Consider the following 15,463-nt stretch of genomic DNA (forward strand, 5'->3'; position numbering starts at 1 on the left):
CTCCCCCTCATAAAGACAATTATTATACATGAGATGAAAAATCAAATAATCTTCTGTACTAGCTGCTCCAAAGTTTTACTAAAAGTTGACTCTGTAGAAAATTCTGTCATATCTTCTTTATTATACTCTTCTCTAAATTAGCACTGCGTCTGATATTATCTTCATGTTGAGTTGTTGCAGGAACCATCATTTTATAATAAAACAACGAATTTCTTGTATGTGTTGAATTACAATCCTCAACAAAAACATCTTCTCAGCTTGCTTGATGTAGTGCTAAAATCTTCACATGATTGGATGATATTGTTGTTTCTTTAAAGTATAAATAATTCTATGTTTTGCTTTACTTCAATATTTGGGTTGGATTAATAGGCAAAAATAAAATACTACGAAATTATAGCAAATATATTAGTGAGCTTAATTGAATTAAGATATGGTACTTCAGGACCAATTCAAATTGTTCATCATTTTCTTGAGGCATGACACATCAAATGACATTGCAACCATTTTTAGTATACAACAAATTAGATTTGTCAATGTCAAACTGTTTTAATACTTTTGCTATATAATCTTATTTAAATTATAAATTTAAATGAGAATATCTCATAAGCTCTTCGGGAGTCTAGATGATATTTTATCATTAATATAAGCCTCGGATATAAATAATTTATTGTCAAATATAACTAAATCCTTCAGGGATCATCATTATCAAGTGAGCCAGTAAAATACGTTAAAACACATATTTCACATGAATTGAGTATTTCAGATGCTGCTTAACTTAATTAATTTTTTTGAATTCACTTCAGGTGAATATGCTTCTTGAAAATCAATGATTGACATTTATCAATATACTTGATAAACAATTCAAACTCTAAACATTTTGTTTTTATTATTTTTCTCTTGAAAACTTATTCATATCGATTTATCTCCATCTGCAGATGAAATGGACTACTGGTCCAAAAACATTTCGCTTTGCAAAGCTAGTTTAATTTTGTATCAATTGCGTCTATCTTATTTAGTCAATCATTTCATTGTCTATAATCCTTAATAGACTTTGATTTATGATCCTCATTGTCATTTATCACATATATAGCGCTTTATTATGTGCAAAAATATTGTCAACGTTGACTTCATCTCGGTTTCATCGAATTCTATTCATGACATAATTTATTGAGATCTCTTTATTTTCATAAATTTTAGGTACCTAATAAGTTCTTCTGGAACTGAAAAATCAATTATGTCAAATGCTCTTTTGAGATTTTCATATCCTCACTTGGGTCATCTTTCTCTTTTTTAGCTCCTTATCTTATTTGAGGAATTTATCCTTGAAACCGATTTGCTTACCATGCTTCAAGCGTGGTTAAGAATCATTTGCAATATTAGATTGTCCAACAGAGACATTCATTTTTATTGGAGCATTAGCAGCTGTTGATTGATTTCATAAACTTTGCAAATGAGTTATCTTTTGAACTTCTGGTTCATATTGATTTCTAAGAGGATCAAAATAACAATTATTAATTTATTTCAAAACATTTCAATTGAACTTCTAGTTCATATTTTTAGCTGCTTATTATCTCCCCTAATATTGGGAAAACTAATTCACCAATTGATAATCAGCCCATAAAGCTGTAAAAAAAAAATCTCCAATTATTGGCTCACTTTGGAGATTCATTTAAAAATTATTTTCCCAATATTCTTTTACTACCCATTTAAATGCATTATATTGGAGCAATTGAAACGTACCCAACACATCCAAAAATGTTTATATGTGAAAATATGTTTATAAACTAAAATTCAAATAAATTAGGGGAGAGCTTATGTATATAATAATTTGTTGGCATGATGCTATTCAATATCTCAACATACATGTTTGAATGTTCCAAACTATAACTTAGAATGGATCTTCAAGTCCATTATTTTTTTTGTTTGTATGAACATATTTCATAAGATGTTTGGTATAAATTTCAATTAACATATGATATTTATCAAATACTTTCTAGAATAATATATATAAAATGATCTCTTAAAAATAATCTCACAAACTTCTGGTTGTGAGTTTATAACAAACATACATGTGACCATTTGGTTGATGCATAAATTCAAATTTTAGAAATCTAATCGGTCCACATGATCAGTGTATTGATTTACAAATATCACCTTATATATATTCTAAAAAATAAGAGACGCTCGTTTTCTTAATTTATCAATTTTCTTTGCGAGTTAGTAATACACAAAAAAATATTAGATTGAATGAACTTCTGGCCATTCAATACATATCCATAGAAACTTTTCGCATCATAATAGATCAGAGATGACCCAACTGATCTTGCCAATTACAAACTTATTATGATTTGTAAACTTCTGGTTTACAAGAACATGTGCTTCAATTGCACATATATATATATAAATATAAATATACCCCAAACTAGAGGCAAATGTTGATAATATGTCTCGTAATGTATAGAGATACAAGATCTCATCTATTTCTTGTTTCAATAGGATATTCATTTATGCGAATATCCTTCAAACATAAAAAAATCTTTAAGACTTAAAAATATACAATATATTGGCAAAGCGTAACTTTATTTCTCGATATAACAATGCATTGGCTCTTCTGGAACCTTCAATAATTTTTGTACTACTAAATATAAAAGTTAATTCCTTCCAAAAAAATATATAAAATTTAATTTTTCATAAATAGTAATATCAATGAATATTTTTTTTTTATGTTTATGTGGATTTCAGCAGAATTATAAAACAGTAACAGTTAATTTTTTTTTTATCTAATAATTTAAAATCAATAAATTGATTTAAATAAGTAACAGAATAATTAAAAACCAGTTTATATTTACAAACTGTAACCGAATTATAATTATAAGTAATTAAGAAAATAACTGTATTCAAAGCTTAAGAAAACATTATCACCATAAAATAAATTCAAAGTTTAATGTATAAAAAGCTAAATGTAACTTTTTGCTTAGCATATATTTCATAGGGAATAGTAATCGTCTACCTCATAGTAAAATATAAAATAGATAGATAGAGATCTTACTAAGTTGTGCATCGAGAAATAAAGTCGAATTATCATGTAAAAACTTTCACATTTCAATTGATAATTATTGAAATTGTACCAATCTAAAATATGATTAACCAAATATTTTTGAAATTATTTTCATAAGTTTGCTACTTTAGGAGCATATTCAAGAGACATACATAATCGTTCTTTTAATTTTGGTCCAATTTATACTAAGATCAAATAGATCATGTGGACTTTAATCATGTTGTAAAAAAAAGATTAGTTCTTCAGGAACTCAACAACAAATCTCTATTCATAATGGCTAGAGAAATTCACAATTTTACAATCTTTCATGAATGGTTAAATTATTTGTTCTTCAAAAATTATACCAATAATATTCATAATATTGGTTAAGAAAATGCACATTCTTTGAGCAATCCATCAAAGATGCGCTAATATTAAAGCTTTAGCTTTTCAAGAACTATATCACAAGTGATCTTCATATAATGATCACAATAATCTTCATAATTTCTTCAAGAAAATTTTATTCTTTGAGCAATCATTCAAAGATGCTTCAATATTAAGGTTTTCCCTTTTTCTTTTCTTGTTCTTCGGGAACTAGCTAATGTCACATATATTTTCAATAGTTTTGCTAATTTTCCCACTTTTTTCCAGGGCCATGACTATTACCACGACCATAACCACAATTTTGTCCATGATAATCGTGTGTTGCTACATTCACTTATGTGAATGGAATAACATCAGTGGGTCGGACTTCATTCACTTCTGGGAATGATTTTTCATTTATTTTTCATTGATACTATCATCAAATAAAATTAAGCAAATAATTAGATAAACATAATAAACACAGTCAAATAAAAAATTCCAATTATCTTTATTAATATTAATATAATGTAACATAAAATTTTATAATGCAAATTAAATAGTAACATAATGAAATTAATAATAATTATAATGTAACCTATAATAATAATTATAATGTAACGTATATTAATTAGTAAGTTATTGAAAAAAAAATTGGCATATGCATAGAATAGGTAAAGTATGAAAAATAATTTGTTTATACTTTTCAATATGATACATGCAAAATTTGCGTATGATATGCATTTTTTTTTTTTTTTTTTTAATTTTTTTTATGTTTTGTACAATATAACAATAAATAAATAAATCCAATGAAATTTGTAGATTGCAAAATTTTTATAAAAATCGATAAAGCTATCCCATGGATATGTATATTGAATTCTTCTCGAATTCTTAGGAAATAATTTGATTTTTCTTTTAAGTTCTTCAGGAACTATATAATATTGTTATAATGTAAGAATAATCCTTTATGCAATCCTCATAAGAATAATCCATATTATTCGTTATATTATAATATATCTAATTGTACAATCCTTCAAAGATGTATCCGTAATGAATTCTTCAGGAATTCGTGGGTAATACAAATTGATTTTAAAATTGTTTAAGAACTGTATAACGGATCAAATATATATTCAATCAGTTATTTATCCAATCCTTCAGGGATTGATGTTCATTTTACTTATATCTATGAATCTTCAGGATTCATATTTTAAAATTTCATCATACTATGAATCTTCAGGATTCATATTTTAAAATTTATCACACCATGAATCTTCAGGATTCATATTTTAAAATTTCACCACGATACTTCTGGATCGAAGGTTTGTGAATCAATATAAAAAAAACAAGAAGACAAAAAATTATCTGAAAGAATAGAATAAAAAAAATCATACATAAAATAAAATTGTCACTTCCCTTTGTTGCTATACCTTTCTTGAAAGGGGAGAGACTATCGTGCTGATAACGTGTTATGAACAATTTCTAAGCATGAACAATAATATGGAAGAATAGATGAATGAGAGAAAGAGAAGAGAGAATAGACTATTGTATTGTTCTATTCAAGGTGTGTATTACATTGTAACAAAGGGGTCCTATTTATAGGACACAATTAGAGGACAAGAAAACCTACACAATAATGGACATTCATTACATATTATTCATAACAAAAATCATTTAAAATAAAACAGTGCAACATTAATTGTTTGTCACATTTTAAAGAGTTGACTCTAAATAACTTAAATATCAGATAGTTAATACTTAATACGAGTGTGACTTTTTTTAAAAGTCAAGTAGTATAAAAGTGACGACTAAGATATTTCAACTATGTCGGCACCCTAAATAAGTTTACCTGAATGAAGTATATTATATAAAATAAAATAAGAAGGATGCAAAGGAATTTTGGGAGGACTAGAACAAAACTCAAAGCATAAGAATTCATCTGTCTCATTAAAAACCTAACCACCAAAAACTCAATATGGGATAAAACTTAATGAAACGAAAAAGAATGCGGAGATAAGACAAAGATTCAAACATAAACAACAAAATCAAAAAAACCTATATAAGGTTAACCTAGCATATTGTAATTGAAATCATTCCAAATAGAGATAGACAAGCTATCAATTAAGTTAAGCTATTTGTAGATAAACCAATGTTGGTCATTTTATCAGCACGACAATTTTCTTCTTTGAAAATGTGAGTGACTTTAAAATACATTTGAGAAAGAAGATGCATACAATTCCTCCATTGTGAAGAATGCAAGAAAATATGTGAGTTTCCTTGAAAGTTAAAGATAACAAGTTGTAAACCAAGACGAAGCATCAATATGTTGGAAGCATAACTAAATCTTAATCTTATAATTCAAAGATATAATAACGGTCGAGTAAAAGATTAATAAATACATGTAAGAATTTATCAAACATGTTATCTTAATAAATTAAACATCATATCTAAATCTTAATCTTATGTATGTTATCCAAGGTTATCAAAACCGGACCGGCCGGTCGGACCGTAAACCGGTCATGAAAACGGTTCGATTTTGAGCAAAAAACGGATAGGAAACCGACTGGCAAAAAAACGCGTGAACCGGGGTCGGACCGGTGAACCGGGCGGGCGGTTCAAGCGGTTTTGCAGATTTTTTATTTATTTTTTTTAAAAAAAATCTGAAACAAAACAACGACGTCGTAGGAATAGGAAAAGTTTTTGTTTTTCATCTATTTTTCATTTGATTTGAATTATGAAATATATATTTAATTAAAAACGGTTCGACCCCGATTGAACCCGGTCTGACCAATTGAACCTTGAACCGGTGAGCTCGCCGGTTCGATGACCGGTCCGGTTCTGATAACCTTGATGTTATCTCTTAATTTTAATTTTAATCTTCATCTTATCTTAAACCTTCTAAAGTTTTAGTTAAGTAGCAAAAGAAAGCAAAGAAACATAAAGAATGAATGTAGAAGCAATAATATCTCAATTCATATGTTATCTACAAACTTCGGTGCATAAATGGTTCATTTAGTAGCCGCAATAACATTGGTGAATATCTTCCACAAACAGCAACCAATAAAACTGATGATAAATTACTAGCAAGTACTGAATCATGTCACAATTTACTCACCGCCAATGTAGAACCAAAATTACTATATAATGCATTCACTCTCTTGTGACTTCAACACAAAATTCACCAAGGTAAAACATATTATCACTAGCAAATTACTTAAAAATGGCACAAAGAGCTTACTCTTTCTTTGCATTTCTTCTCATTTTCAATATCCTCCTTGTCACAAAATGGCAAGTAGTTGCCGGCCGCAGCATTGCTAACGACGATAAGAAAGAGCCTGATTTTCTGTTCAAGCATGATCATGGTAAAAAATTTCATTATCCAGGCATTGGACATTTAGGATTTCCACCAAACTTTGGACTTACTCCTAATAACCCATATGCCGGTGGCATCGGTGGAGGATCAGGAGCAGGATCGGGATCAGGTTCAGGATCAGGTTCAGGATCAGGATCAGGATCAACAGGTCACAGTTATGTTCCTGGTGGCGATGACACGTTTGTTCCAAACCCGGGTTTTGAGGTTCCAATCCCTGGCAGTGGTGGTGGTGGTGGTGGTAGAGTTGCATCAACAGTTCATCCATGAATTCCTTCATGCATGAATGCAATAATAGCTAGACCTAGTTTGTGAGCTTGTGATGCTTATTAAGTTCGTTTTTACTGCTTTCTAGCCATGAAAATAAGTGTGCTACTGCTAGATGTACACACACTAGTAACATGGTATGTAAGTGGCTTGTTTAATGTTTTCATGCTGGTTTCATTTAATATTATTTGACTTTAATTGTTCCTCAAAGTAGTTGATGATTGTGGAATCATTCAGGAAGTTAACATCACATGATCAAGACTATAAAAGCAGGAATAAAAGGTATAAAACACAATCTAAAAATATTCCTAATTAATTTGATGGGGTCATTTAACACATGGCAAATTAATTAATGTGGATAATATGATATGCTTATCCAATTAATCGATGCAGAGACTTTCCATTTAAGTAATGAATGACACAAACAAAATGTTGTTGACATTGACAATGACAAAAACTTCTATTAACAATGACACAGATTCTCTTGACACTGAAGGCATATCACAAATTCACACTTTGAATCAAACAACTGATATAGGACAACAAACTTTTCAATTTTCCTCAACATTTCACATCATGCTTTACAAAAGTTTGGTACATAAATACACAACATTATTTGGTACATAGAGAGACTATTGAGTAAGTTGTCCTTTGATCTAGAGATCACAAATAATAATATCAACATTTCAAAAGAACCATAATTGTTTACATATTTTATTGAACCAGAGATGAAATGTCACATCAAAATGAAACATTCTATTGAAAAAGTTTTGGTATTGTATGTCAGAAGTTTCTCAACACATAACTAGTGATATATTCAAGGGGCAACAATTCATAACTCTTTAAAGGTACTTGTATATCATGTGATGTAAAATATAGCTAACAGAATTACATAACTTTAGCAGTAATTAAGTGCTGTAACTATGCAATTAATTTAAACATATGTAGAATGCTCCGTATTCAAGTATTGCATGTTAGGATCTGATCAAAACTGAGAAATACCAAAATCTTTCCAGTTTGGAATTAGATCTGCCATAGGATGCCAGAAAGAATATCCTGCCAAATTAAAAAGGAGGCGCGGAAAAAGTAAATCAAAAGAAAGCACTAATACACACCAGTAAACACCAACCATGTTAATAATGTATGTACATTTCAAAATCTATGAAGCCTATAAGAACATATCCAGAAAAGGAAACTAGAAATAATTCACTCAATATTTTATTTTGGTATTAATCCTCTAGTTCACAGGGAAAAGGGAGCTCGGTAATCCAAAGTTTGGCCGCGAGGTAAGTGAAGTCTGGCCAAGAATTGTTCACACCAGGAATCGAACTCGGGTTCTCCTGAACGATTCGTATTAGGGGGAGCTCATAATTCACTCAATATACGAACATGTGAACAAACTCAAAACAAAAGTAAACTCTCTAAGGCATCCGAGAGTCTTTTTCTCTCCTACACTTTGTTACTTACAGAAAAACTGTTTTCTCCTTACTAACTGCTCCTATTAATCCTTTCCTACTGTAACTAACTTCTATTCTTCTAACTTACTCTTGGTGCTTCCGTACTGACAGTTGTTATAGTTATTAATTTCCCTTTCTAACATAGTACACTCTCTTAACTAAAGGGAAACTATCATATTCATTAAATAAAGCATAACTTCCCAAAGGGATAACCAAACTTTCATTAATCAATAGCAAAAAAATTGCTTTATAAATGTTCAACTGGCCTGTTTCGACTGCGTTAAGATTCCCACATTGGATAACAAATGACCTAAATATATGTTTATAATTGGAGGAAATCTGCACATCATATGTCGGTTTTATAGCATATTCTAAGATGGTATCAGAGTCTGGTTCAAAATCCAATGGGCCACCTTATAGGCGCGAGGGTGTGTTAAGAGTCCCACATCAACAGTATTTTCTGGCAAATTTTGCCCTTTAACTGCGAGAACAGTTGGTGCAAAAACCTTTTGGTTCTTACCACCCTTGGCCCTAGGTCCCCTGTTCAGTTCATTCAAACCATCTGTGTTCTCATTGCCATACCCAAAGTAACCACCACTTCTTCCTCTAGTTTTGTATTTGTTGTCAACAGCAAGCCAAGCCCGCCCATTTGTACGAGAATCATACCCATGTGATCCATAACCCATACCTGATCTAACTGTGTTCCCATACTGACCATATAACTTGCTTGGATACAGTCTGTTGATGAAGCCAGGAGTGGCTCCCATGGCAGGAATTGGTCTCGGATGGTGCAAGCCCATATATTGAGAATTGGGGCGGTAATTCTGGTTCCTTGAAGCAGTACCATTGTTCCCACTTGATATTGAGGATGAAATTGCTGTGCTACTTACAGGTCTTGGCTGCCCATCTGAAAATATTGGGGCATCTAGCCATGGGATAGGTGAGCGTACTCCATCAAAACCAAATCTGGGATCCTGATAACCAGAAGTAGGAGTGCGACCTTTAGCACTTGCGCCATTGGTGCCAGCATTAGAATTTCCATTAGCCGATTCCACAGAAAGAGGCTTTTAAGGTGAGGATTGCCTCTAGTATATAAACACTTAGTCAGGCCATCTCTCAACCGATGTGGGACTCTTAACACACCCCCTCACGCCCAGCACTATTGGGCTTGGTGCGTGGATATAAACGGTAGGTGGCCCGATAGCGGAAACCTGATAACAGGTGGCCCAACGGATCGTGGAGAGGCTCTGATACCATCTTAGAAATGAGTATTGGGCTTAACTCATCCTTACAAAACCGGCTTTTAAGGTGAGGATTGCCTCTAGTATATAAACACTTAGTCAGGCCATCTCTCAACCGATGTGGGACTCTTAACAGGGTGTGTGTAAAGAGTCCCACATTGGACAAGAGAGACGCCTGAAGATATGTTTATAAGTGGAGGAAATCTGCACCTCATAAGTCGGTTTTATAGCATATTCTAAGACGGTATCAGAGTCTGGTTCAAAATCCAATGGGCACCCCTTATAGGGGTGAGAGTGTGTGTTAAGAGCTCCACATTGGACAAGAAACGGTCTGAAGATATGTTTATAAGTAGGAACAATTCTCGCCTTACAAACCGATTTTGAAAGATTTAGTTAGAAACTTAGAATCATTCAATGTGGGATTCTTAACTGATTGAATTGTTTGAGTTTTAGCTAATTAGCTAATGGTATAAGTATAAGCACTTTGAAGATTTTTAAAAGAGCTTATGAAAATAACTTATAACATGTCTATAAGCTAGTTTCAACTTATATTTATATAAATTCTCCGTAATATTTAATGTAAACAATAAATAAAATTAAATCAGAGGTAGAAATACATTTGATATAAGGGATCTAATCTATGCAAACAGAGAGAGAGCCACACATATTCAAAAGCATAATATAAAAATAACATCAATAGAATCATCTAAGTTGTTACCTCTGATTGAGGTTTTTTGTGTGGTACGAGGAGGAATCAAATTGAAATGCTACCGAGCATTTTGAAGATTATGAAACAGAGAAAACAAAGGAAAATGAAAAGGAAAAGGTAATCAATGAAGACAAAGAGTCTGGTCGAGCCATGATTCCTTTTCTTCTTGCTTTTGCCCGTAGATTCGTCCAGCTCTTCAAGCGTTGCCATAGGTTCCAACTTCCAATTGCAACCAGCCAGAGTCACGCGAGTTAGAAAGAAAGGAAATTTTCTCATCCCACCCACTCAGTTTCTCCCCTACCCCTGCCCCTTTGGAAAACGTTTTTCGAATTTTTTATAGTGTAAATTTTACACTAAAAAAATAATTCGGAACGTGTTTTCCGAATTTTTTTACGCACTAGAAGAGTAGGCGAGAAAATGAGTGAGTGGGATGAGAAAATTTCGAAAAAAAAAACTTTGGAAGAGATTCGTAGTAAAGCTCGCACTTTCCAAAATATTTGGGCTTAACACCCAATATTTTTTTTTTTTATTTAATAATAACACCCATGAATTTTTCTCTTTATCCCATGTTTCTTTCAGACGCCTTAAAATTTTTGTTTTGCTCTTTTAAAATTATTTGGAATCTATTTTTTAAAATAAAAAATTTTAAAAAATAGAATCCAATTTTCTTTTTTTAATTCATCAGGGATTTTAATTTGTTGTTTTTTAAATTTTAATTCATTGAAAATTACAAAAGAAATTCTATAAATAGAATTCGATTTTTTTTTTTTTGAAAAATAGAATCCAAAATATGTATTTATGTGGTTCAAATTCTAAATTTTGGAAAATAGAATTCCAACCTTTTCTTTTTGGACTTGTTGTATTGGTAAGTGGCTTTTGGATTGGTGTCCTGCTATATTATGCATATTGTTTTGTATCTTTTACCTTAAATTGAGTATTTTATTTATTTTTTTTTGTTACAATAATATTGTAATGAAGTTTTCTTCCCGTTAGTGAGACTAATCTCCATGGAGAAATCTGCTGGACACACGAGGTGAGTTCTTCCCTCTTAACTGAATTTTCTTCATACGCATGATTCTTTATACTTATGGGAGCTTTATAATTAATATACTTATGGTATGCGATGTCTATTGAATATAATAATTGAATTTCTAAATGAATCTAAAAATCGATTTTTTTCTTCTTCTTATACATAAGGTAAGTATGTGTCCCGCGCATGCATAAAGTACACTATATGTGCTTCGCGCATGAGGTAGTAACTAGAATCATGAAATTCACCAATTCTCAACATTCCATATGCCCGCGTGTGAGACAAAAACTTGATCCCCCACATAAAAACTTAATATTTTAAGGCACACACAACAATTCTTCACATTACCTTCAAATTAATGTTGATGTCAACTTCATATCAACCATCTTGATGCTCTTTCCAACCTGAACTACTCTTCAAGACAAGTAATCAAGTTGAAGTCCCAATTGAACCTTGATTTAGGAAGCAACCTCCACTTGCAACCAAAAACTAGTCTTACAAGTACCCTAGTTTGATTTTTCTCCTTGCATCCAACTACATTTGGTAATCCTACAAGATTTACCTTCACCTTCAACCCTGGTAATGACTTGTGCCCTTTTAAAGATCTTGTCTCCAATTACATAAGGAATTTCATGTAGCCATGCAATTTTCACCATAACCTCATAAGCCACCAAAGTGATCAAATGCGTCTTCCCGAAGATCCACTTGTCTCCAACTATCCTTAGATTTTAGGATAGTCCTACAAGTTGTACCATACATTTTTCAACTCCCAAAATACCTTCCATACTTTTGAAGAACTTGCATCCAACTATTTTTGGATTTTGAGGTAGTCTCACAAGCTGAAAATCTGATTTTCCTTGCTTCTAACTACCACTTTAAGTCTAAAAGTTACCAAGCCTAATTATACTTGCTATCAACTGCAGCATAACATGCAAGGTCTTCATAGTCATATTGTCTCTCCAAAGTGATGATAAGTATTCTTAGCACCGTCTTTCTAGGTTGTTCTTGATTATTATTACTATCGGCGATCTCCAAGCTGCTCTTAACTATTATTACCTTCGCCTCTCCATACTTGGTTTGAGTATTATTATCATTGCCTCTCCAAGACGATCTTTAGTATTATTACCTTAGCCTCTCCAGACTGAGCTTAAGTATTCTTACCACCGCCCTTCCAGGATGATGTTGGGAAATCACAATGCCGCTATGATCTTCACATTCGTGAATTTTTCTCAATACCTTGTCACCAAGACACAAAATGATAGTGCTCCCAACCTTCTCTATCATCTCAATCTTGTTTGTTTACTTTAGGGCTCCAAGCATTAATGCATCGTCCTTCAATGCTTCTACACTATTTCATTGAATCAACCTTGCTTTCATTTTCACATTTCCATAATTCTAAGTTGTCTCAAGAAAGTCTCTCGATGTTAAACTTAGTATCCCATTTGTTCTCACTTAAAAAATTTGAACCCAAGCCTCACGGTGGCTGGCAATTGTTGTGAATTTCGAACCTTCTGTTCAATCCAACATTAACAAGGGTGGAGAAAAAGTTCAATATCAACCAACAATAAGAAATCCAAACAATAATAATTCTAACAACCTAAGTGTAAGCATAACCAACAAAGTAAATAATAAGAAATGGTAAAGAGGAACAAAACATACAAGAGATTTGTTACTCAGTTTGGTCCAACAATGACATATGTTTGGAGGATGGACCAACTCTCCGATTCACTATATATTCCAACAATGTTTACAAGAAATCAATTGACTTACAAAAAATTAGCTCCACAAGCTTATAATGAACAATCCTAAATTTTATTGATTTACAAATCTCTTTTCTTGAATAAGAGATTCAACAAAAGGTATAAAAAATGGTCACAATTACCATCCAAGAGCAATATCCATTTTCGTTGTTTTCCCCCTCTTCATTCAAGAACAATGATGAACGATGAATCTCATTTTCATATGGTGTTTTCCAACCTTAAATCTAGTCCAAAAAGCACTCAACATTAGATTTAAAATTTTAAGACGCATAACAATTTTTAAAGAATACACACAATTTATTTAAAAAGTCTAATATCTCTCTATTAACAAGTAACATCAATACAATTTTTCTTAAAAATAAAATATTTTCACAAAATAAATAGAGCCTTATTGTTTAAAAAGAACAAAAGCAATTGAAACATGGGTGTGAACTCAAAACAAAGAAAGAATTACGACAAAATTTTGATCAAAGTATCCATTTGCCTCCCATTAGTGCTCAGCACAAAAAGTCAAACAAAATTTTTATATTTAATACTTAACGTAGACTCCAACTTCTGGTAAAAAAAAGAGAGAAACGATTTTGTCCAAATCCTTATGAAGCACCAGCGTTTACGCATATGCAAGCAAATAGAGGAATATACTATTATACTATTTGATTTGATCACGTATAATTATAGAATAAGTTTAATTTATAGTAAAAAATGAAGATTAATTTCATTAGAGTAAAAAAAATTAATTAAGCTTAAAAGACTAACTAATTTGAAAGTAGTGTTAAAGTGACACTTATTTTATGGAAACAATAACTATAAGAAAGTACTGTTAAAGTGATACTTATTTATGGAGAAAAAAAAGTAGTAAAAGGATTTATTATTTTTAGTTGTTGAAACGAGAAAAAAAAATTAAAATTGAAAAGGGTTGGAATCTTTGTGCGCCGGTTTGAGATCGGATAATATTAAGCATGAGTTATTCTTATGTGGTCATGAGACCAAGAAATTAAATTTGATCAAACACTTAAACACAACAAATAATTTAATCATTTAAAAAATTATATATTATTTTATTATTATTTTTTCTACATTTATTTTTCTTGTTTTTCTTGTGTGTGTGACCAAGAATGTGGTCCAAATTTTTGGATCCATGGAAGAATATCTCATTAAGCATTTAGGCGCACTGAAGTTAGGCAACTAGGCTGTGCATAAATAATTAAACTTTGAAATTTGCAAAAGTTGGGTATTTGGAAAAGTAGAATGAAATAAAATGTTTTGAGTTTATATTACGGCAAATGCTAAATAGTGTTTCAGGGGCACTAGTTAAGAATTCAAATGTAGAAAATTTATCTTGAATATTGTGTAGTCAACACATGAAAAGTCTAAATTTTGATTTTTTTTTCAATGTATAGCTTCTCTTTTAGAAACTTTCGATGATTATTCGTTAATACATTGCGAGTTTAAAGAAAAGTGTTAGATATATTAGAGTTTTAAGTATTGAGTTTTACTATGTTAGTGGTCTAGTAGTTCATTAGGTATTACAATAAATTCAAAAAAAATTAAACCAAAATAAACATACAATATTCTCAAACTATTGAGAACACAAGCAGCTAAAGCAATAACGAACGGTTAAAGGCGGATCGAATCATGCTCTAAATATCATGTTAGAATCAGAGATACAAAGTAAATAAATGACAATAGAGGTTAGAGTTTCATAAAATACCAATAGTTTACTTAATAAAATAAGGATTACAAGAAAATTTATAGTAATACCTAATGGACTACTAGACTATTAATATATAAAGGATGGATTTCGGGAGAACCTAGGTTCGATTCCTAGGTGGAACAATTTCTTGGTCAGACTTTACTTACCTCGCGGCTGAACTCTGGACTACTAGGACCCCTTTCCCCTAGGAACCAGAGGGTTATAAACAAAAAAAAAAATATATCTAACAATAGTTTTATAGAATTTTTTTATTTTATCAAGTTTCTATAGAACTTTTTATGTAGACAAAAAACAAACTATGTAATTTGAGATATTCTTATATGGTCACGTGATTAAGAAATTGTTTTTTAGATAAATAAGTATTAGAAAAACTAATTAAATAATATTTACTTTTAAAATTATTAAATAATATAATAGTTTTTGTAAAAGTGACCAACATATAATTTATTGGTCACGTGACCATATAAGAATAATTCGTGTAGTTTTGTAGTGAAAATAATAAATAATATTAAAATATGTCA

The 15,463-nt window shown here is 31.1% G+C and overlaps 1 protein-coding gene across 1 annotated transcript; it reads left to right on the forward strand.

Annotated features, from left to right (window-relative positions):
* Window positions 1-6,550: 6,550 nt before the first annotated feature.
* On the forward strand, window positions 6,551-7,241 carry LOC123923742 (putative cell wall protein). Its single transcript, XM_045976464.1, has one exon. The coding sequence runs from the start codon at window positions 6,615-6,617 to the stop codon at window positions 7,032-7,034; it is 420 nt and encodes a 139-aa protein (XP_045832420.1). The 5' UTR covers window positions 6,551-6,614; the 3' UTR covers window positions 7,035-7,241.
* Window positions 7,242-15,463: the final 8,222 nt, after the last annotated feature.

Source organism: Trifolium pratense, linkage group LG4 (genome assembly GCF_020283565.1).
Source record: "Trifolium pratense cultivar HEN17-A07 linkage group LG4, ARS_RC_1.1, whole genome shotgun sequence".
Lineage (NCBI taxonomy): Eukaryota > Viridiplantae > Streptophyta > Magnoliopsida > Fabales > Fabaceae > Trifolium > Trifolium pratense.

Excerpts from the sequence above, each read along its gene's own strand:
- LOC123923742 (XM_045976464.1), top strand. The coding sequence starts at position 6,615 with ATGGCACAAAGAGCTTACTCTTTCTTTGCATTTCTTCTCATTTTCAAT.